Here is a 21,673-nt window from a genome sequence, read left to right on the forward strand (position 1 = left end):
ATGAGGGCCACCTGTATTAAGCTTTTAATATTACCATAATCTTTATTGCTGGTTACCTAACCTTGTCTCTCTCTCTCTGCCTATATGTTGTTATGGTGTATCCTGTGGCAAAGCAATGATACATCAATAGAATAGTGTATTTTGCTCCATAAGGAAGCTCTTCATAATAAATGTTCCAGCTGGCACCTCCAGTGCTCCTTTCGCAAATGATTTTCTTTTCATCATACACTGGTGCATCATATTTCATGCGATTTGTGAGAACTCTGAGTTCCTCAACATCATTATTTTCATGGCTATGATAATGCACAGTATGCCTGTTGTGTTAGAAGTGACCTTTTCTTTGCAGTGCTTGATGATGATGAGATGCTTCCCCTGGAGATGTGGTGGCAGCATTTGCCTCCTCTCAAATAGCAAATTCATTTCCCAACAACATTGTTGCAAACTTAAAACAACAAATGTATGCCAAAATTAAATCCAAGTGGAAAAGGATCCATTGCTTGAATTATGGACCTATACACAATTAGATTTATCTGTCTGTCTGTCTGTCTATCACCATCCATGTGCATGGTGTCTTACAAAGTATATAAGGACAGTTCCCTGCCCCAATGATCTTACAATTGTTACAGTTTTTACTCCAATGGTCTTCTACACAAGGAGCACAATGAAGTAAGGGAGATAGGTGAAGGCAAGGTAGAAAAGAAAACAATATAGATTTCTTTCCATTACACATATTTAGGCTTGGCTACAAGAAGACTTGAGTACTAAAATAGGGTATAGGAGCTAAACATATGTAAGCAATAAAAACGTGATTATCAGTGTGCTTTATATGAATGTACTAGTTGGGAGCCACAATAATTCAGTGTATAGAAGGTCAGCATGAAGGCAGAAGTACCCCAACAATTCTTGTTGTCACTATTGTAAACTCACAACAGTGACAATCCATCTGCAAGGCAATGGTAGCTCTTGCTACTACGGATGTGCAGTTTGATTCACGACAAATTGGGGGCGTTTGGTGGATTCAGCCACACATCTAATTGCTCCTTAAGTGAAGGGGCTGATTTGGAGTAGAATCTAATCAGCCCTGATTCATCACTAATTGATTCATGCAGTTTGTGTCATGGGCACCATTTTGTCTCTGTGTTCTTCAATCGCTGATTGGTTTTCTGGGTTCCGATTGGCTTGAGATTGGCACTATGGATATGCACGAACCGGGTGGTTCAAAGTTTGAAGGCAACGAGGGGTTGCACTTGAAGGGCAGGAGAGGGTGCACTTACTCCTCCTTCCACTTACCCCCACCGGCACCCGGCTTTCCTCAAGTCCAATGGGGTGGCAGCTGGAAGTGGCTGGAAGTAGATGACGTGTGTGCACCCAGCGGGTGCGAGCACACACACATTGTGAGCGCCCATACGCCCACCAGCTACTTCCTGCCACTTCCAGCCAAAGAGTGAATGGGGCAGCAGGAAAGTACACTGCCGTCCTGTAGGACTTGAGGAAAACTGGGCGCCAGTGGGGGAAGAGCGGAGGGAGGGGTAATTGCACCCTCCCCTGTCCTTAAAGTGAAATCCCCCATCACCATCGAGCCACCTGGTGTGGTTCCATGCACATCCTTAATCAGCACTGGCTTCCAATTGGCTTAAGACTCCTTGCTTCTTGATTGGTTTGTCATTGGCATGGGAGGGTGAGAGGCCAAAGAAGGGCTTTTCAAAATGTATTTTGAAGGTAACGGGCTGCTTGGAGGAACAGAGAGCCATTGTTTTTTGTGCCTCAGGAGAGGATCATTAGAGAGAGAGTGTTGCAAAAGGTGTTCAGTGCACTCTGCTTGTTTCGCTCATAGGGAACAATGGGGAACTTGAATCACCCCATTGTTCCACATGGGACACGAAAGTGGGTTGGATGGTACAGTGTGATGGGTGCTACCTACCATCCAACCAACCCACAAAAGAAATGGGCAAGCGGTTGATTTTTAAATTTTTTAACCTAAATCCTCATAGGATCCTATGGGTTTGTGGGGTTTTTTTTGGGGGGGGGGAGTTTAATTTAAAAAAAAAATCACACACTTGCCTGTTTATTTTGTGGGTTGGGTGGTAGCACTTATCTAGGTAGCAATTATCCCAAGAAAAGGTAGCACTTATTCCAAGCCACTTTGGTGTCCCTTCGACCTACCCATGGGGAACAATGGGGTCATTCGTGTTCCCCATTGTTCCCTGTGGAGAAATCATGATCTTTTCATTTGCAGGGGCCAGCCAGCTTGACACATTGATTTGATTTTTGCAATCTGATTTAAGGTTAGGAACATAGGAACATAGGAAGCTGCCATATACTGAGTCAGACCAGTGGTCTATCTAGCTCAGTATTGTCTTCACAGACTGGCAGTGGCTTCTCCAAGGTTGCAGGCAGGAATCTCTCTCAGCCCTATCTTGGAGAAGCCAGGGAGGGAGGTTGAATTGAATAGCAAAAAATGATTCATGCACACCTCTACTCTCTACCCACTGTCTCCATGGAAGCAACATGCATGGCAGAGGACCACTTAGAGCAACAGTTAAAGATTAGAGCTAAACAACCTTATTTTCTACCACTTCCCAGACCTCCTGACACGGCTGTCTGAGGAATAGATCCTATTTTCCAAAGGGGTAAGAGTTGGCTTACCCATTTATTTACCCATTTGGCTTACCCATTTAGTTTTTGACAGGTAGAACATACACAGTACATAATTTGTTGGGCTGAATTTTGCTTATGGAATTGTCCATATCCTATATCATTTTTGGTCATAGGACAATTTCTGTATCTTGAAGCTACTTCAACAGGCGTCAAAGGGGAAAAGGCACATCTGAAGAGCTCCAGGTGGAAAGAATCTAGCACCACTTGCACATTGAGTTTCTGGTATTACATATCTTCAAAAGCAACAGGACACATCCAGGTTCTCATTAAGGTAATGGTTTCACTTTTATCCCCTCCAAGTGTTTCTTGATACATCCTCTGTCTGTCACTTTCCCAGCTTAGTGTAAGGTTACTTCTCACCAAACAGATTTTTTTGTAAGACAGAACTGATGTTTTGGAGCCCAGAAGTATCTTCCACACAACATTCTCACGATGGGAGGAAAATGGGCTAAAGGAGCCCAGCCCAGTTTTCTCCCATCGTGAGAATGACCAGGCTCGTGGGCAAGCCTGGTGGTTCTCTGGCAGCTAGCCCGCCAAAGAAGCCCTCCCCTTAAATGAGGTTAGCGGAGCGAGTGCTCTGCTAACCCCGTTTCCCCGATCGTGAGTCACCATGGCGGGCGCCACACCGCGCTGTGACGACTCATGAGGAGACCCCTGCTGGGAGGCTAAAATGGACCAGTGTCGGGGGTCTCCCCAGGATGCCCCGCGCACTCACACAGGGCATCATGGGACTTCTGTGGGCCAGGCGGAGCTGGTAGTTGTGTGGGTGTGACAGAGCCATGGGCGTGACGGAGCCAGTAGTTGTGTGGGTGGCCAATCTGGGCTCCCAGCAACAAGCAGCTGCTTGTCTGCAGGGCTAAGCTGCTCTCCCCACAGAACCCTCCCTGGTTCTACACACGGATTGTATGTAGAGCTTCATTGTCTCTTATTTTTCTCCCAGTATGTTACTTAAACTTGATAGTTTTCACTCCAGACAACATTTTATTTTGTAGGGAAAATGTGTGCAAATGGAGTACAGACTGTTGCACTGTGAAATACATGCAGATCAGTACACAAAATGATCCATATGTGGTTTGCTATATTTTCCTACACAACAGTGCCATCTGTGTAAAATTCAGTCACATTTGAAATGGTCCTAAGGTGCCTTCACACACTCAGCTGCAACAGGATCTAAAAATGCATGGGCAGATGTACAAGGAACTATAAATAATGTGCATTCTGTAGTCATGTTGAACAAGAAGAGAATTTTGATATTAGATACGGAGTCCTGCATCCTTTTTGAAAAGTTGTGAGGATAAACTGAGAGTCTAATAAATCTCAAACTATAAACTGAATACTATATCCTGAACTAAGAGAAAAAGCTTTTGCTGTCTATAGAACGTCTTTTGGCCCCTCTTCACGAGTAGCAGAAACAGAGTAAGTTAAACCCATGATTTTGGATGTTTCTCAATTTGATTTCTATTAATTTTACATTATTTTTCTATTTTTGTATATGTGTTACTAAATTTTGGTTAGCTGCTCTGAGCCATAGTGCATTCAATGAGCAGGGCATACACTTTTTTTTAAAAAAGGATGAATGAATGAATATCAAAATTCTGTTCATCCAAGTGCTTTCTGATTGAGTTGATCTTGTTTACAAAGTAGAATTAATATATTCAGATTCCTCCCTTGTTCCCTTTTTTCTCATTTCCACATTTTCTACAGTGTTTGTGAAGTTTGCCACTTTCTTCCATTCAGTCATGTCTTCGGGTCTCTTTACTTTACTGATACACACACATACATTGATAAGACATTGCAAAAAAGCAATCTTGCCGTGGTTGTTCTTATGACTTGTTGGGATTCTTCTTGCGTTTATCAATGAATGGGAGCACATGTGCACATCAGTAAAGCACTGCACTCTTCAAACACATGGACTGTTACAAAGAAGAGGGCAAAGACCTGTTCTTTGCTGCTTCAGAAGGCAGAGCAAGATCTTATCAGGTTAAGCTATGTGAGGACAGATTTTGGTTGAACATTAGAAGAAATTTCTCACTAGTAATTCTGGAGAAACTGCTATTGCATTGATTCTTCCATTAAACAGGAGTTTTGACTGGAAAAACTCCAAGGTCCCTTTCAACCATACAACCAAAAACCATACAAGTATATTGTAAGAGCAGTTCGAAAATATTGCCAATAACCTAAGAGGTTGGCTCTCTCTGATGAAGGTTGTCAAGCAGAGGCTGAACAGCCATCTTTTGGGTGTATTCTAGCTCTGGATTTCCTGCATTAAGCAGGGGTCTCAACTAGATGGCTTTTACAAGCCTGGGGATGGGGCTATAGCTTAGTGGTAACATCTGGTTTGCACACTGAAGGTCCCAGGTTCAGTCCCTGACATCTCCAAATAGGACTGGAAAAGACTCCTGCCTCAACCTTGGAGATCTGCTGCCAGCCAGTGAAGGCAACACTGAACTAGAGGGGCCAGTGGTCTGACTCAGTATAAGGCAGCTTCCTATGCTCCTAGAACCTGTGTTTCCAAAGCTCCCTCTGACCCAGTTATGCCATGAACATACTTTGGACCAGGCTGCTCGAACACACCTTGTAAAACTGCAGCATGCTGCTCTGTTTACAGTTCTTTAAACTTTTAGTGTCCTGCCTCAACATGAGGCTGAGCAATGTGAAATGCAAAGCCTAAAGAGCACTCCCATGGTGCCTCAGCACAGCATCCCAACCTGGACGTGAAAAAGAAATGGCATGCTGCAGCAAAACAAAATTCATTAAGAGCTCTTTCCCCCTCTCTTTCCTTCTCTTTTTATCTTTGGTCTGCAAGATTTTCCCTTCAAATGACAAACAACTGTCAGGGTGGTGTGTTTTTTTATACTTTTCATGTTAGCAAAATATTAGCTTTGTTTTTGGTCCCCTGTTGGTTGAAAGCAATATGTAACAGTGCAGTTTTGAAATGGTGGCATCTGTCATCAGAGAATGTTCAGCAGCCAGCACAGATAGAATGTAAATGCCACACCTGTGACATTTGTTTTTGAATTTTCTCTCCCTCTGCACTGCTCTACCACTCCTCTCCCTCCCTCCCTCTCCCCCTCCCCTCTCTCTTTTTTTAAAGAAAGCAGATTTTTACCTCTTCTGACCTCACGAGGATATGAAATAATTATTCAGTAAGAATTCTTAGCACAAGAGTTAGAAAGGTATCACCTGATTTAAAATAAAATATAAATATAGCTGCCATTTGAGTATTATTCATTGTACACAGGTTTGGTGAAAACACAAATTCTTATACAAGTGGCAAGGCATGATAAAATCATAGCAGAAGGGGTAGTGGGAGAAGGTGTGCTGCTTCTACCCCACTTACCATTTGAAGAGTGTTACCAAACCTGCCCTGAGGTGCTGGCTAGACACCTCAATTATGCTTTCAGCTTAAAGTGGGGGACTCGGCTTGCATTGGGGAGCATTTCAGCTCCAGTATCAATTTAAGCAAGTCTGGTGTGTTTGGAAAGGATGAGGAGATGTAGGTACAGTTCAATGTTTTAAGGGTAAAAATGGGGATACAGAAAGCAAAAGGTTAGTTAGGCAATTCAGTAATTTGTCTGAGGTTATAAATGAGAGTCTTGGTTAGAAGTTTGAGATAATTTGGCTAAAGTCCTGAATGAGAGCCTGCTTAGGGGGTTGCAATACCTGTTGCCTGGAGAGTGGGGAGAGAAGTGAAAAAAGAGGTGAGGAGGCTTAGAGATAAGTGGCTGGAGATAGGTGGCTACCTATCTTTCCTGGGTGTGTTAGGTTGCACGATGGCTGGGCAGATGTGCCTCCTCTTGAGTAAAGCATAGGGTAGAAGTAGGGATAAAGAGCGAGGAGCAGCAGCCACAGCTCACTTGAGAGGGTCTGTAGAATCCAGACAGAATCCAGCAGTATCTGAACCAGGGGTGTGGCTATAATTGCGCAAATGGGTTCAAAGAACCCAGGCCCCCAGCTCCTGAGGGACCCCTAGCTCCACCTCTCCCTATTTTATTCATTATCTCCCACACGCCGAGGGGCCTCCAGGGAGGAGGGGGAACACAGGCCCCTGATCTGAGCAGAATCTGAGGCCATGGCAGCATTCAGCAAGAAAAAGAACTGCAACAGTTAGGAGCCTGAATGTTTTTCACAGAGGTGCAAGGGTCTTTTCCTCCAGTATGTTATTTTACATATGAGGGTATTCAGAAATGGTGCCCTCCCCACTTGCAGGCAGAAGACCTACAGACTGTTCTACCACGTCACATGTGCCAAACAGGCCAGATTTGTTCTGTTCAAGCAATGCTTAAATCCTAAATGAGAACTTTGGGGCTTGCATCTGTCCAAAAAACTCCTCCCAGATTGAAGAGAGGCCATGAAGCTCTTCTCATGATCAGTGAGAAGGGCGGGGGGGGTGGCTCTGAGGGGAGAGTGGGTTAAATTACCCCATCCCGCAGATCATCACCGAGCCGTCCCTGGGTGGCCAGATCGGCCGCCCACACAATTACCGGCTCCTTCACAGAGCAGGTAGGGGCAACAGGGATCGGGGGCTGCCTGGCTACCAGAAGCCCCCAGAAGCAGGTACGCGGGGCATTCTGGGGAGCCCCCCAATGCCAGAGGCTTGTTTTAGCCTCCCAGTCGGGGGTCTCCTTGCAAGTTGATGCAGCGTGGAGCTGTGCCACAGTGACTCACAATCAAAGAAACAGAGTTAGCAGAGTGCTCGCTCCACTAACCTTGTTTAAGGGGAGGGCTACTTTGGCGGGCTCGCCACCATTGAACCACCGGGCTTGCCCACAAACCTGGTGTTCTCACGAAGGAGGAAGACCGGACTGGGGCCCCTTAGCCTGGTTTTCCTCCTTGGTGTGAATAGCCTCCATTTCTCCTTCCCCCACCGCGCCAACGTGACATTCCTGTGATTAGACTGTGATTAGACTCTTGGATTTCATTCTCTCCGGAGACTCAAGCTGCAGTCCTAAACACACTTACCATGAAGTAAGTCTCATTGACTTCAGTTGTCCCACTGACATGCTTATAATTGTGCTGTCAGTGGCTAAAATAGAGCTATCTGTGAAATGTTGGTGCTCTTTTTGTTAATGGTGTTTACTTTTATATATGTGTGTGTGTGAAGCTCACTTCCCATGGTGTTACAAAGTACAAAAGGCTTATCTACGGGTACATATGCAGCAGAATTATATGATAAATCTTTTCCTAAGCTGTACCTTTTCAGCCGGCCATTGGCAAGTTTCAGAGTAATATTCTCACACAAAAAAAGCAGCACATCTAGGAGAAGACTCCTTCAGAACCCTTCTCCCTGATATGTTAGATTTCTATGTGCAGAGGCCTCCAAACATATTATTTTGCACCTCTAGTCTGAATGATCCAACAAAAGTTACCATATGTGCTCAGCTGTAGCTATGTGTTGAAGCTTGATAAGTACCTTGACAGGCAGCCCACACTGGAGACAGATGGAAATTAAAATAATATAATTTTAGAGTTGGAATGGACCTTTGAGGTCTTTTAGTTCAACCCTTGCTTGGTGCATGAAATGTTTTATGGTGGTGGCATTATTGTATTAATAATAATAAAATACTCTAAAATTCTGTTATTTTACTTTCCATCTGTTTCCAGTGTATGGATGCCTTTCTGAGGTCATATAATATAGTAATATAACAATATAACTGTATTTTATTATATTTATTATTTTAACTCTGATTTTCCACAAAGATCAAGGCCCAAAGTGCCAATATTTATGACTGGAAATAGTGTAGACATCAAGTCCATAAATAAATGATGTTTCTGTAGTATTTTCTCTTTTTGTAGGTGCTCTGTTCCTTTCCCTACTAGTAGTAATAAGAAATTATTAGTCTGGTGTTTTGAATGCAATGTTAGAAATTATAAAGCCCAACTTGGGGATGTTATTTGCTGCTGTGAGATCTTATAAACAGTTTCCCACTTATCAACACTGCTAACTGCATGACTGTCATATTATTGATGAGTTCTAGTCTGTGTAGAGAAATGAGTATGTATTAAACATATTAAGAAGTAACTCTAGCCATGGGAAGAGGGCAGTGTTCCCCTTAAGGTGTGTGCATGTGCATGCACTCACAAGTTTTTTTATGTCTGCTCAGTTAATTTTAGATACCACTCAGGTTGAATCAGGAAGGTCCCACTCTGAATTCACATGTGCACACACTGCCTTGATACTGCCGCCACCCAGAACAAAACTCATTCCGCACACAGATGAAAAAAATTAGAACACTGGTAGGGGGTCATGACCACTGACTCCAGACCCGACCTCCATGCGTCCAGCGAAAGCTGTGAACAGAGCCTGAAGATATGTTGTGGCTTGGTATGGAATGAAGAGCTGAATTGGTTGCTCTGCTAATTTTTTCCTGGAGAAAACTCAGCCACCCACAACACATCATAATGGGCAGCTGGCCCTGGTTATTGTAGAGCAACTATCTACAGATGGCAAAGTTCTGGATCTCTGTGCCTTCCAAAATTTATATTCAGTTAATCTCTCTGCTTGAAAATTATATACAGCAAGTTATTGCTAAGCCCAGTTATTGCTGAGAACAATTCAAATGTCTGAAGAGAGATGGAAACTTCATTATCGAGACCCCTGGAGACTTTAATATCAGAATTATCAAAACAAGGGACGGGCATTTATCCCCCTTGAGCTAGTACAAACTCCCACCTAACTATCAGTGACCAACCTTCAACTAGCTGTACAATTTAATGGATCATTATGTGAGTTATATACTGCTCTCAGAAGCTCCAGAGTCTAGAAATCAAATAGCTAGGTAATAAACATCTGTTCTTATTAGTGACATGTTTCCAAAATTAGACTGCTGTGATAAAGCAGCTATGAATGAAAAACAAAAGGAATGAATTTATTCAAAAAGACATTCAGAAATTAAATCACAAGTGTTGTACCATTTTTGTTTCGCCACCTTATAAAGGGTTAATAGTAGCTTTTTTACACTGAAATTAAGGTGCTCTAATTAACACCTTAGATTCAGGTCTTCTAATTAACACCTTAGAAAGGGTTAATGGTAGACTTCTTATATAAGAATTAATAAGATAGGTGTGAAATAAATGGCTCGTATTAATGCATGATGTTGTTGTACACTGTGAAATTAATGTTTAGTAGGAAAAGTTATTGCCATGAAGGTTATTGGTAAGAGCTGTTTGCTAAAAATAGTGTAAGGCCTCTTCAGGCATGAATGGTAGCTGGTCTACTCTTTTTGTTTGGTAGAACCATTTGTTTGTTTGTTTACATCTATGTAAACTGCTTTGGGAACTTTTCTTGAAAAGAGGTATATAAATATTTGTAGAACAGGAAAACCTCATTACTCGCCTACTACCACGAGTAACAAAATCACAAATAGTGAGGCATTGTGCCTATGGAAAACAGTGGATTAGGTTCCTGAATGGAAAAGAAGGGCAAAAACCATCAAAGAGCTGGGGGGGGAAATGCCCAGCAATGCCCCCCCCCACAATCTTGAATAAAGGGCAAAATATGGTGGAAACGGGGGGGGGGTTACTATACTGTGCTCTCTGGAGTCTTCTTGTGACCTCCATGTGCACAACACTGCCTCCCAAACTGCAAAACTCCCCCCAAAGCTATGGAAAATCACGGGGGAAATGTCTTTTAAAATAAGAAATGAACCACAAAATGGCTCCTGCTTACATCCAGCTTACAAATGCTTAGAAAATGGTGGCCGGAACTTACCTCTATGGTCACTTCCAGCCCTCTAGGAACAATGAATACCTGGATACATGCAAAAATGCAGATGGTGAGTTCACGAATAGCGCAGTTTCCCTGTAGCAGTAGCATTGGCTATAAATGTTCTGTAGGCCAGGTGATGTTAAGGTGAGAAGAGGATTTAAATAGCAGTCCTACCTTTAAAAACTGTCAGGCACTGGCTTAGGCTGCAGTTGGTGTACTTCCGGCCACATTCCTCTACTGCTGTTCTGAACCACTCATTAAGGCTATTCCCAAGACCACTGGAAAGTGGGCTAAGGGAGCCCAGCCCACTTTCCAGTGGTCATGTGCTGCAGTGGGAGCCATGCAGGTCCTGGCAGCAAACCTCACTAAATACCCACCCACCCTGTTAAATGAGGTTAGCAGCAGAGTAAGCGCTCTGCTAACCCTGTTGCCCTGATCGTGGGTTGCCATGGCGTGGCTCTGCACCACAGCAACTCATGAGAAGACCTCCAACCAGGAGGCTGCAGCAAGCCTCCTGGCATCGGGGGTCTCCCCAGAATGCACCGTGCACTCGTGTGGGGCATTCTGGGACTTTCCTGGGCCGGACGGCCCCCAAATCCCGCTGCCCCAACCAGTTCCATGACAAAGCCGATTATCATGTGGGCAACCGATCCAGATGCCCAAGGAGGGCGTAAAGCTAGGGTGAGGGGGGAGCGGGTCAAGCCCTGCAGGGTCTCCACCCTGCTTGTGTGGAGAGCCTCATCATCTCTGCTTCAAGTGGTTCAGAAATGGAACCTTGAGCCCTCTTCAAATGTTTTTAATCCAAGTGGCGCTCATGCTTACAGCACCAAAATCAGGCAGGAAGTCCTGCCCTAGTGTTGTCACTCATCCCCCCACTCATGCCATTCGTGGTTCCAGCAGTGTTTGTATGAAAAGGGAAGTGCCGTGGTGGCAGGTGCTTCCATGATTGGTGGTCTGGGGCCATCCAGGCTGTCAATTACGGAAGCACCTGCCACCACAGTTATCGCGCTCCAGTTTTCACATGAACACTACTGGAACCGTGAGCAGTGTCAGAGGGGAGTGAGTGATAGCCCTGGGATGGACTTCCTACCCACTTTAGTACTTGGATTAATAACATGTGAAGAGGGTTTGTCCAGTCAATTGAGGAGAAAGTGACTTGAGGAGGCAAAAGGGTTTTTTGGGGGGGAGGTACAGTAGACATCTTCTCTGGGCTACAATCTGGCAATCTTACCTATATAATTATTCCAGTAGTGGCTGACAGCCAGACTACTAATTTACTCAAGAGTTGTCCCATTGAAATTAATCCAACATTAGTCATTAATAACTTGTTCCATTAATTTCAGTGGGACTATTCATGAAGAATTTAGTTTGGATCTTGTTATGCTTAACGTTCTCAGTAACAACATAATTTAAACTTGCTATCTCAATTCACTTTTTGATTTTTGTGTGTTGAGTCAGTGTCAACTCCTAGCAACCACAGAGCACTGTGGCTGTTAGGGGTGTGCCCGAACCGGTCCGGCGGCCATTCTAAGGAATGGCCGAACTGCCGGACCGGTTCGGCCCTTGCTGGTTCGGGTCCGGGTGGGGGGTATAACTTTAAGGGCGGGAGGGCTTTCTTACCCCTCCCGCCTCTTCGACCCCTCCAGCGCCCGTATTTGACTGAATAACGGGGCGCTGGAAACCAGCCGCCCCCCCCCAGCAGATTCACATACAAAGGTTCCCATACCCCTGCCGCCGTCGCCCGCCCGCCCGCCAGCCAGCCAGCCAGCCCTCCCTCCCTCCCTCCCAGCTGCCCGCCCGCCCGAGTCCTTACCCAGCTGCAGGAGAAAACGAGAGGAGCTCCCGGACAGAGCTCCTCTCGTTAGAAAGGCCTGCTGCAGAATGAAGGCGCTTTGCGCGTGCGTGCATGCGCGCGCCACAAAGGACGCCGGAGGCCCGGTCTACCCGCCGGGAAAAGGCCGGGTAGACCGGGCCTCCGATCGCCGGAGGCCCGGTCTACCCGGCCTTTTCCCGGCGGGTAGACCGGGCCTCCGGTGTCCTTTGTGGCGCGCACATGCGCGCGCACGCGCAAAGCGCCTTCATTCTGCAGCAGGCCTTTCTAACGAGAGGAGCTCTGTCCGGGAGCTCCTCTCGTTTTCTCCTGCAGCTGGGTAAGGACTCGGGCGGGCGGGCAGCTGGGAGGGAGGGAGGGAGGGCTGGCTAGCTGGCGGGTGGGCGGGCTGGCGACGGCGGCAGGGGTATGGGCACCTTTGTATGTGAATCTGCTGGGGGGGGGCTGGTTTCCAGCGCCCCGTTATTCAGTCAAATACGGGCGCTGGAGGGGGCGAAGAGGCGGGAGGGGTAAGAAAGCCCTCCCGCCCTAAAAGAAAGGGCCCCCCTTTGGTGCCGGTCCGGACTGGTCCGGACCGTGCACATCTCTAGTGGCTGTCTTTGGTAGAATACAGGAGGGGGTTACCATTGCCATCTCCTGCACAGTATGAGATGATGCCTTTCAGCATCTTCCTATATCGCTGCTGCCCAATATAGGTGTTTCCCATAGTCTGGGAAACATACCAGTGGGGATTCAAACCAGCAACCTCTGGCTTGCTAATCAAGTCATTTCTCCACTGTGCCATTTAGAAAGACCTTTATCTTCTGCTGTCCATTATCTTGAGCAAACATATGTTGCTCATTAATAAGATGTAACATATACAAATTTAATTACTAGCTTTAACACTAAGCTGTATGAGTTATGTTCAGAAATAACCCACAAAGGATTTTTCCTTTATGTCTTAAACTGTTTGCTTCCTATGTTTGACCTCATTCTGGCTGATGTATAGAGAAGGGTTAGCTTTATCTAGGTGAAAAAAGCAGTTCATTGATGCTTTAGTCTGTGTTCAGAATATGGAAAAGAACACATTACTTTTGCATAAATATTATAGGCTCTTGCTATAGCTGTGCTTTCTGTCTATTTACAAATCGAATAGCTTATCAATTTCTAATGCAACAGGAATTAACAGAAAGTGCCAAATCAGATGATAACTCTGCTAACTGAGCAAAGAGGAACCTTTTAAAGTGATTGTTCTCTTATATTTAGCCATGGGAGAGCAACTGGCCTTATTCAACCTCAGCATAGCATCCCTCCAGTGGTTGTTCCTGGTGTCTACCTTACATTATCTTCTTAGATTGTGAGCCCTTTGTGGGCAGGGAATCACCTCATTCATTCATTCATTCATTCATTTTTCTATGTAAACCACTTTAACAACTTTTGTTAAAAGCAATATATAAATATTTGTAGTAGTAGATGATAACCCTACCCAAATCTCTCCCCTAACATGGAGAGGAGCAAAGAGCCTTTCCTCCTTGCTCATCCAGTATAGCTGCTACTTCCAGTCAACCAGACATTCATGTCATGGCATGACTTTCAAAAAGGCAATGTGTAAAGGTAGCATGAAAAACTGAATACCCATAGGCTTACATTGTACAGCTGATTCCTTGCTTTTATTTAGAATGCCAGTCATGTGATTGGGCCTGTGCGCATGAGATTTCCACCCCACCAGCTCAGATTGCCTATTTAGCTGTCCTCCCTCCTAGGGGTGTGCACGGAACCATTTTTGGTGGTTTGGTTCGTATTTGAACTGAATTCGAACCAAACCACCAGTCTGTGAACCGATTTGGTCGAACTGGCCGGTGGTCCATTCAATCAAACCAGCTTGGACTGGTTTGAACCAGTTTGACCAAATTTGAGGGCCTATGCTTGTAAAGGGGAATCTGGTGAGGATTAGGGATGTGCATGGAACCGTTCAGAGGCCCTTTATGGGCCTCTGAACTGGTTCGGAGAATTGGCGGTTCCGCTGGTTCGAAGGCGGCGGGGTGCCGCTTTAAGAACAGGGGAGGGTGCCACCTCCTTTAAGAATGGGGGAGGGAGATGCAGGCACATCAGGGACTTCCAGCCATATCCGGCCAACAGGGTGGCAGGGAGGTATGCTGCCACTCCAATCAGCTTTCTTAACAAAGAATGCCAGCAGGGGGGAAGTGGCAGTAGGGGTAAGTGCACCCTCCCCAGCTCTTAAAGTGGCACCCACGCCACCTTCGAACTGTCCTGCCGCGGTTCCATGTACATCCTTAGTGAGGATTCCCCTTTACAAGCAAAAGGGAATTATGCCTTTTAAAGGTCTCTAAGGGTGGTCAGGGAGACACCTTACTGGCACCAAGGACACCTTAGCTAAAGGGCACCTTGCCAGTGCTGGTGGCTCCTCTAAACCCTGCCTCCCCCCCCCCCAGCAGCATGGCCCAAGCAGTTACGGCCTCCATGGTTGCGCAGAGGCCATTTGCATGGCCATTTGCATGTGCAGAGGTAACACAAATGGCTCCTGCGGAGGCCGGAACTGTGCTACTGCTGTGTGGGCCACATTGCTGGAGGGAGTGATGGGGTTTAGAGGAGCCACTGGCAGCACCAGTAAGATTGCCCTCTTGCCGCCGCCACCCCGGCCGCCCTTAGAAGTCGCCCATATAAACCCCAGCTGCCCTTAGAGACAAGTTAGTCTTGGCTGATTGTGGGTGCTACTCACAGTCATTTTAGCCAGTAATAAAAAATATAGAGGCTGTGTGTTTGTATGAAATGAAATAAAATATGGAATATGCTCTTTTATATCTGCTGGATGTATAGTACCTCCATTTTAAGAAGCAGAATACCAGTTTTTATTGATGGACAGCAGCAAAGACGGGCTATTGCCCCTCCCTGTTGTGAATTTCTTGGAATCTCCTTATCTCCTTATTCCCTCCCCCCCACTTAAGATTCTTCCAACACCTTTATCTCCATTAGCAAAACAAAGTTCCAAATATACTGACAACATAAATATTGGAGTCCCCAAAAGTTATACAAATTTTGGCAAATTTTGTAATTTGTTAATTTGCATAAGATGTGCACCAGCATTTTGTCTTAGATTTATATATTCCAGTAGATACTGCATAGCAATGTATGAAAACACTAAAGTATGTAATACCCCAGAGACTTGCAGTGCTGTTACCTGCCGCAGTAAATTAATTGTATCTAATCATAAGTGAACAACACAATAATGGCATTTAGGGGAACAAGACATTCCAGCCAGTTAAAGTTAACCTGAACAAGGACAGTCCCATAGTCTGTTCCAGGGATAGTTGACAAGCCAGGCATAATGCCAGCCTGAGACATCAGCTACAGTCCCCAAGCTGCTAATGGATTAATACAGTGTGGAATCTGTCACTCGGATCCTCTAGCTTCTTACCAGGTGTCATCAGGCATCACAGCTGTTGCCTTTTCCAGCTAGCATAAGGAAGGGAGGAGAGCAGGTTGCAGTTATATATAAATAGCTTGCTTCATTGGTCTAGATCCAGGTGCTGATGACACAGACCTTTGAAGCAGCCTGATTAGTTGTAGTGGAATACAATGCACGCTAGAAATATGGAAACCAAATCTACAGTAAGCGGAAAGTTCTGACACTGCGTTTTTCTGGTAGCATTCCAGAAGCAGTTTGTAATGTGACAAAAGTCAAACATTTTTCAATGGGCTTGCATTAACCCACAGATGCAGTTGTGAGGCTGCCTTCTTATTTTGTGGAAGCAAGAATGCAGCTCCACAAACAGCACGAGTGCAGAACATGCAGTGGACTTTGTCAGGGATCCATGTGGTGCAAATCATATTATATGAGTGATGATATCAGTGGATGTAGATAGAAGACTTTGGAATAATAACTTGGATTGGGTACTGAACTAGCTAGAGTGGTGGTGGGCAAACACTCCCATGCTCAAACTGGTTCGGCTTACAGTAAGCCAATCTATCCCACCGCCCCCGCTCAGCTTATTTCCAGGCTAATCTGGATCTGTTTCTAGGACCTCCCTCCTTGCACTTGCTGCTAAGACTCTGGCAGGAGCGGGGTGCAGGTAAGTGGGGACATGGGGTGCAGGTAAGAAGGGACATGGGGGACAAGGGCTGAGAGCTGATTTTGCAGGAGAGGTAGGGATGGAATTCTTCTTTAGCTCACAGAAGAATTTGGAGTTCATAATACTCACCTTGTATTTGAGTCAAGAATTGCAAACCTCCCAGACTTGTATTCAGTATGAAAAAAATGAAGATCTTGGCAAACTGTGTAGTATGTCATGACCCCCACAAATGTAGGGCAAAGCAGACAGTTTCAGGGGGTGAGACAGGGTAGGAAAACCCTACAACTCAGATCCTGAAAGATCCTGCACTGCTGCGGCTCCCCCGACATACAGACACTGGGGGACCAGAGCTAGTAGTACGTTTATTATGGTCCATGGACACAGCTCTTCCTTCATCCTCTGACTCAGAAGAGTCCCTTGAGGAGCTGGCAGCCCAAGTAGAGGTTCCAGTACTGCAAGAGCCACTTTAAACAAAAGAACCTTTCCCAGGAAAGGGACGGGCTTTGTGCAATCCACTCTTCCTTGGCAGCAGCCATAAAAACTGGCATCACCTCCAAGCAGTTGCTGGAGCAAATCCCTCTTATGATGCTATCTCTCTTGTGGTCCTGCTCAAAGCTATCCTATATGCTCTTCTCTTCCCCTTGGAGTAGGCCAAGGATTCCTACCTTGGTGGACACCCTGGCTTGGCATACAGTATTGTGTTCTCATGAACATGGTTAATCAGACTAGCCATATCTAGTTAATTTCATTCAGTTCTATTTTATTCACCAAACAGAATTGTACAAACAGTATTGTACAACTGACTGTTTGAATGAACTAAAGCAGAGGCAAGCGTTAGGTTACTCGTAGCTCCAGGCTTATCTGAAGTAGTTTTGTAGGCATTTGGGCTTGCTTCTCCCTCCCTTCCCTTCCAGCCAGTACTGCAGATCTGACTGGCTAGCTAAATGAATGGGGGCATGACTGTGCCATTTTTAATCTCTCTCTATTGAGTGATCACTCTATTGAGTTATCAGTCAATCACTCTATTGACTGATTTTACTTTCTCCGCCATTAATTTCTCTCCAGTTTCTTCACCCACAAGCAGCCTCTCTTGCTCCCCTCCTGCCCTGCAACAAAATTATCTGGGGATTCAGGGGGTTTGGTGTTAAAATCCCTTATTCTGTTGATGTATATTTTTGTACAAGCCATTTTGCAGATTTCTCTGCCTCCCCAGGCTGCCATTTTGTGACTAACTCTGTGTCTCCAGGCCACTGCACTAGTTTGAGCTGGTAGCTACCAAGCTGTAGCCAAAATAACAACAACAACAACAACAACAACAACAACAACAACAACAACAATAATAATAATAAATAACTAGAAAAAATCACAAAATACAAAGATCTACAAATTGAAATTGAAAGGCTGTGGCAGAAAAAGACCAAAATAATCCCAGTGGTAATTGGCGCCCTGGGTGCAGTTCCAAAAGACCTTGAAGAGCACCTCAACACCATAGGGGTCACAGAAATCACCATCAGCCAATTACAAAAAGCAGCTTTACTGGGAACAGCCTATATTCTGTGACAATATCTATAACAATTGACAAACCAGTCAATAACACCTGTCTGACTTTGTAAACAAGAAATAATAATAACTACTACTACTACTACTACTACTACTACTACACTACTACTCTTGGAAGCTTACCCATCCCTAAGCTAGACAAATGAGAAGAAACACACCTCTGTGACAATTAAGTGATTGATTCCTGTGAGGAATTACTGTTTACAGGTACTTATTAGTGCTTGACTCCTTGTGGATAATGGTACTAGAATTAATCCAAAATAGTAATTGAAGCAAGAGATACATACAAATGTGTAATAATGGCAGCAAATCAGTAAAATGGACAACCTGTATATCCTTTCAGAAATTAATGAGATCCATAAATCTAGGCAGAACATTTTATCATTGGCTGTTTTGCATTTGTTTCAAATGAAAAATGTGAAATTATTCTAGTCATACTGCAAGTAGATGACTGGAAAACAATCTCATGTTGTTTTTTAAATACACAATTTAAACATTCATTCAAAATATTTTAGTGACCTGGAATAATAAACCTTTCCAGTGCACACAAAACCAAATTGCTTTGCATAAGGGTCACTATTTTTTAAAAAGTTTCATGATAGCATGATGATAGTAAGAAATGGGTTGATTGGAATACTTCAAAATGTTTAAAATGTTTGTGCTTTCCTTACATAGACTCAAAATGATCAGGGGAAGGAATAATAAGAATTGAATCCAGCAGTTAGATTGTCCTGAATTGTTTGAGAAATTGGCCAATCTTCTCTCCTAAAATGGCTCATAGATTTAAGATTCCCATGCTAGATACCTCTTTCCAGGGGCAATTCATTTCCAGGGCACTGAAAACATTTGAAAGGCAAAAGTACCCAGTCGTGATTTGAATCCACTGGTTCTGGCTTCTAAAACAGCAAAAGATTACATTTATATATTTCAACCATGGAAAACATAGTAGATTTAAATCCACTGTCAAGTCCAAAAAGCTGTTTCTGATTTTAGATTTCTGGAAGCAGCTAAAAATATATATTTTGCTCAGAACTTTATAGAGATCAAATATAAGTGTGAGGCACCCTTCGGGACATAGTTCTGCCATTTGGCTCTCAGATTTGCATCTGTTTGCATGTGATCTGTTCTTTAATGGAAGGGGGTGAGCTTTTTTAGTTGACATTACAAGTCCATGGTTTTGAGATCCGTGTTCCTGTGCAACTAAATTTGACTACTTGTTTGCAAAGAGAAACCAAGAACGCAGGGGCGGTCCTTCCATGAGGTGAGGTGGTCACCTCAAGGAGTCAATTATTGATGTACTAGAAAGGCAGCACTTCACCTGCCTCCATCTCACCTGCCTCCCTTCACCTCTAGTTGAAGGGGCGGGGAAGGAAGGAGGGCTCGTATTTGGCGCCTTGTCTTAAGAGCAACAATGGCCTGGGCTGCCACTCAGGGCCGAATTGTGACATGCTGATGCCCTAAGCTATGTCAAGCTTAAAAGATCCCATTACATTATGAAAACAATATTATTATAATGGGCAATGGAAACAGAGACAATAAACCTTTATTTTTACTTGGCAATGTTGCAATGAAAAACTAATTATCTATCCAAAACAGTTCTCTTGCAATAAGCCTGTTTGTAGTAGAAATGCCTTTAAATGAAAATACGTTATGTAAAGCTTGAAATTTAGTCTTTTAAAAAAATTATTCAGAGGCCCCTCATAATGTGAGACCCTAAGCTGTAGATTATGTTGCATGTGCCTAAAGCTGCCACTGCTGCCACAGTAAGAACACATGCAAAGGTAACCTTTTGTGGGATTTTTTTAAAAAATAGATGTATGCATTGCAACACATAGCTCTCTCATAGATGTGCAGACAGATACATTCTCACAAAGAAACAAAAATTAAAAACAAATTCTACCCAGAGCACACATTACAATAGTTTGATAGTCATGTCAGACAATTCTTACAGTGCATTCTTGTAAACAAGAACTTGTATTTATTATAATTCTTTCAGCCTAAATTAATAATTTCATATGCAGTTCCTTTTTACTGACAATACATTCATTACATATCCAGTGACAGAGAGGCAGACTCATGAAGGCTACCGAATTTCTGATTTATTTCCCTCATGTGAGCCCAGAAAGCTTTCACAAGAAAGGATGGGGATTGCTTGACACACCCCTCCCTCCTTTCACGTTCTCTTTATTGTCCTCTCTCCTCCTAATCCCCCTTGTGTCCCGCCCCATAGGTACTCTTGGAACATTTTACCCACTATTCAAAGTGGACAAATTTGCATTAGGAAGACTTCAGCAAGAATATGGATGCCAAATATACCGCCCTGAGCCCTTTTGGAAGGGCGGTATAAAAATCAAATAAATAAATAATAATAAATATGACATTCAGTATTAACAATAATAAATATGACTTTAGCAATGCAAGCTTTTGGAAGTGGGGAACTGAGGCATTTCTTCAGAATCTTGGATGATAATTGAGCAGACTTAGAACGTCAACAGAGTGGTCCATAGAACTGGGCAGCTAATGCCACGTGTGTTGGACTTAGAGTTCTGAAGCAGCAACTCCCAGGGTGCTTGGCAAATCACTTTTGAAACAGATGAGAGCTTCCAAACCCATTTGTGATACCGTATTTTATGGACTATAAGACTCACTTTTTTCCTCGAAAAATATCCGCCCAAATTCAGGAGCGTCTTATATGTTTTAACAGTCTAATATGTTAAAACTCTGAAAAACTGGATTAAAATTAAGGTGTGTCTTATAGTCCGTAGCGTCTTCTAGTCCGTAAAATATGGTATACTATGGTAGTCTATTATTCAATGGCGGGTTGGGGGGGAGGAAGGCAATCCGTCTGGCCTTGCACAAAACCTTGGGTGTGCCTAAATTCGCTCTTTGGATCCCAGCTGATATGTTTAAATAATTTCAGTAAAATTGAAAGGTGCGCTAACAGGGGGGTGGGGGCGGGGGGGGTATCCAGTTCTCTGTTAACAAGATTGATTTTAATTTCTAGTCTCTAGCAAGAAAACTGAACTAGCTATTCAAAGAGGGGAGATCCTATATTTAATTTTGGTGATGCTCCAAAGTAATTTACTTTATCCAAGATAGTAGAAGCCAGACACTTTCCAATTAATTCTATAAAAGGGTCAAATGAGGTAGCATTCAAAATCTGTATTCATGCCATTAGTAATCTATCTGTGCACAGTCTTCCATGCAACTAGCAAAACTGCATTATTTAACGATAATCTAAATATAAGCCAACGAAAGTTTGCTTAATTAGAAGTGTCAGTCCATTGCAGCTGCCAGCTTCCTGTAGGTTAGAGAAGCAAATTTATGAGCAGCAACATATATGTAATGCCTTCCTTGTCTCCAAAGTCATATCTAGGGCTGTGTGCATGCCACGCTAATAACAACAAAATCTGGATTTATTCCAATTTTTTATAATTTGTTCTGCAATTGTTACTATTTTGCATAATTTATTCTCATTTTGCTAGTTATGGAGGAGGCAAGGATAATGAAGTCTCATATCATAGACCCAACAATCTTATTCTGCTACTTCTTTGACATCTGAGATTTCAGCAGATGTTGCCCACAGACTTTCAAGCATACCTTTGCAGGCAGAAGTATAGAAAGTTTTTGTTGTTGTTGTTTTAAAGAACAAGAACCAAAATATAAGTTTCCCAGGAAGCTGCCTTTTATGCCCGCAGGTACATTCTGTGCTTTTTCTATGCTCTTGCAAATTGCAGCATACACATATGTTATGTATATATAGTGCATACAATCCTATTTGGGTTTCTTCTATGGGGTATCCATACCCCATAGATACTGATCCCTTGGGGGTTGGGGAAAAGGTTA

The 21,673-nt window shown here is 43.9% G+C and overlaps 1 protein-coding gene across 12 annotated transcripts in view; it reads left to right on the forward strand.

Moving 5' to 3' along the window:
* The window catches only part of MALRD1 (MAM and LDL receptor class A domain containing 1), a 450,491-nt gene that overhangs the window by 217,767 nt on the left and 211,051 nt on the right, over positions 1-21,673 (forward strand). For all 12 annotated transcript variants that reach the window (XR_008310576.1, XM_053266536.1, XM_053266535.1 and 9 more), the window contains one exon: positions 2,772-2,929. Coding sequence is in view for 11 of the 12 variants with exons in the window: in XM_053266536.1 (XP_053122511.1) it covers positions 2,772-2,929 (158 nt within the window). In the remaining variant the exon portion in view is untranslated. The remainder of the gene's footprint in view (positions 1-2,771; positions 2,930-21,673) is intronic.

Source organism: Hemicordylus capensis, chromosome 6 (genome assembly GCF_027244095.1).
Source record: "Hemicordylus capensis ecotype Gifberg chromosome 6, rHemCap1.1.pri, whole genome shotgun sequence".
NCBI lineage: Eukaryota > Metazoa > Chordata > Lepidosauria > Squamata > Cordylidae > Hemicordylus > Hemicordylus capensis.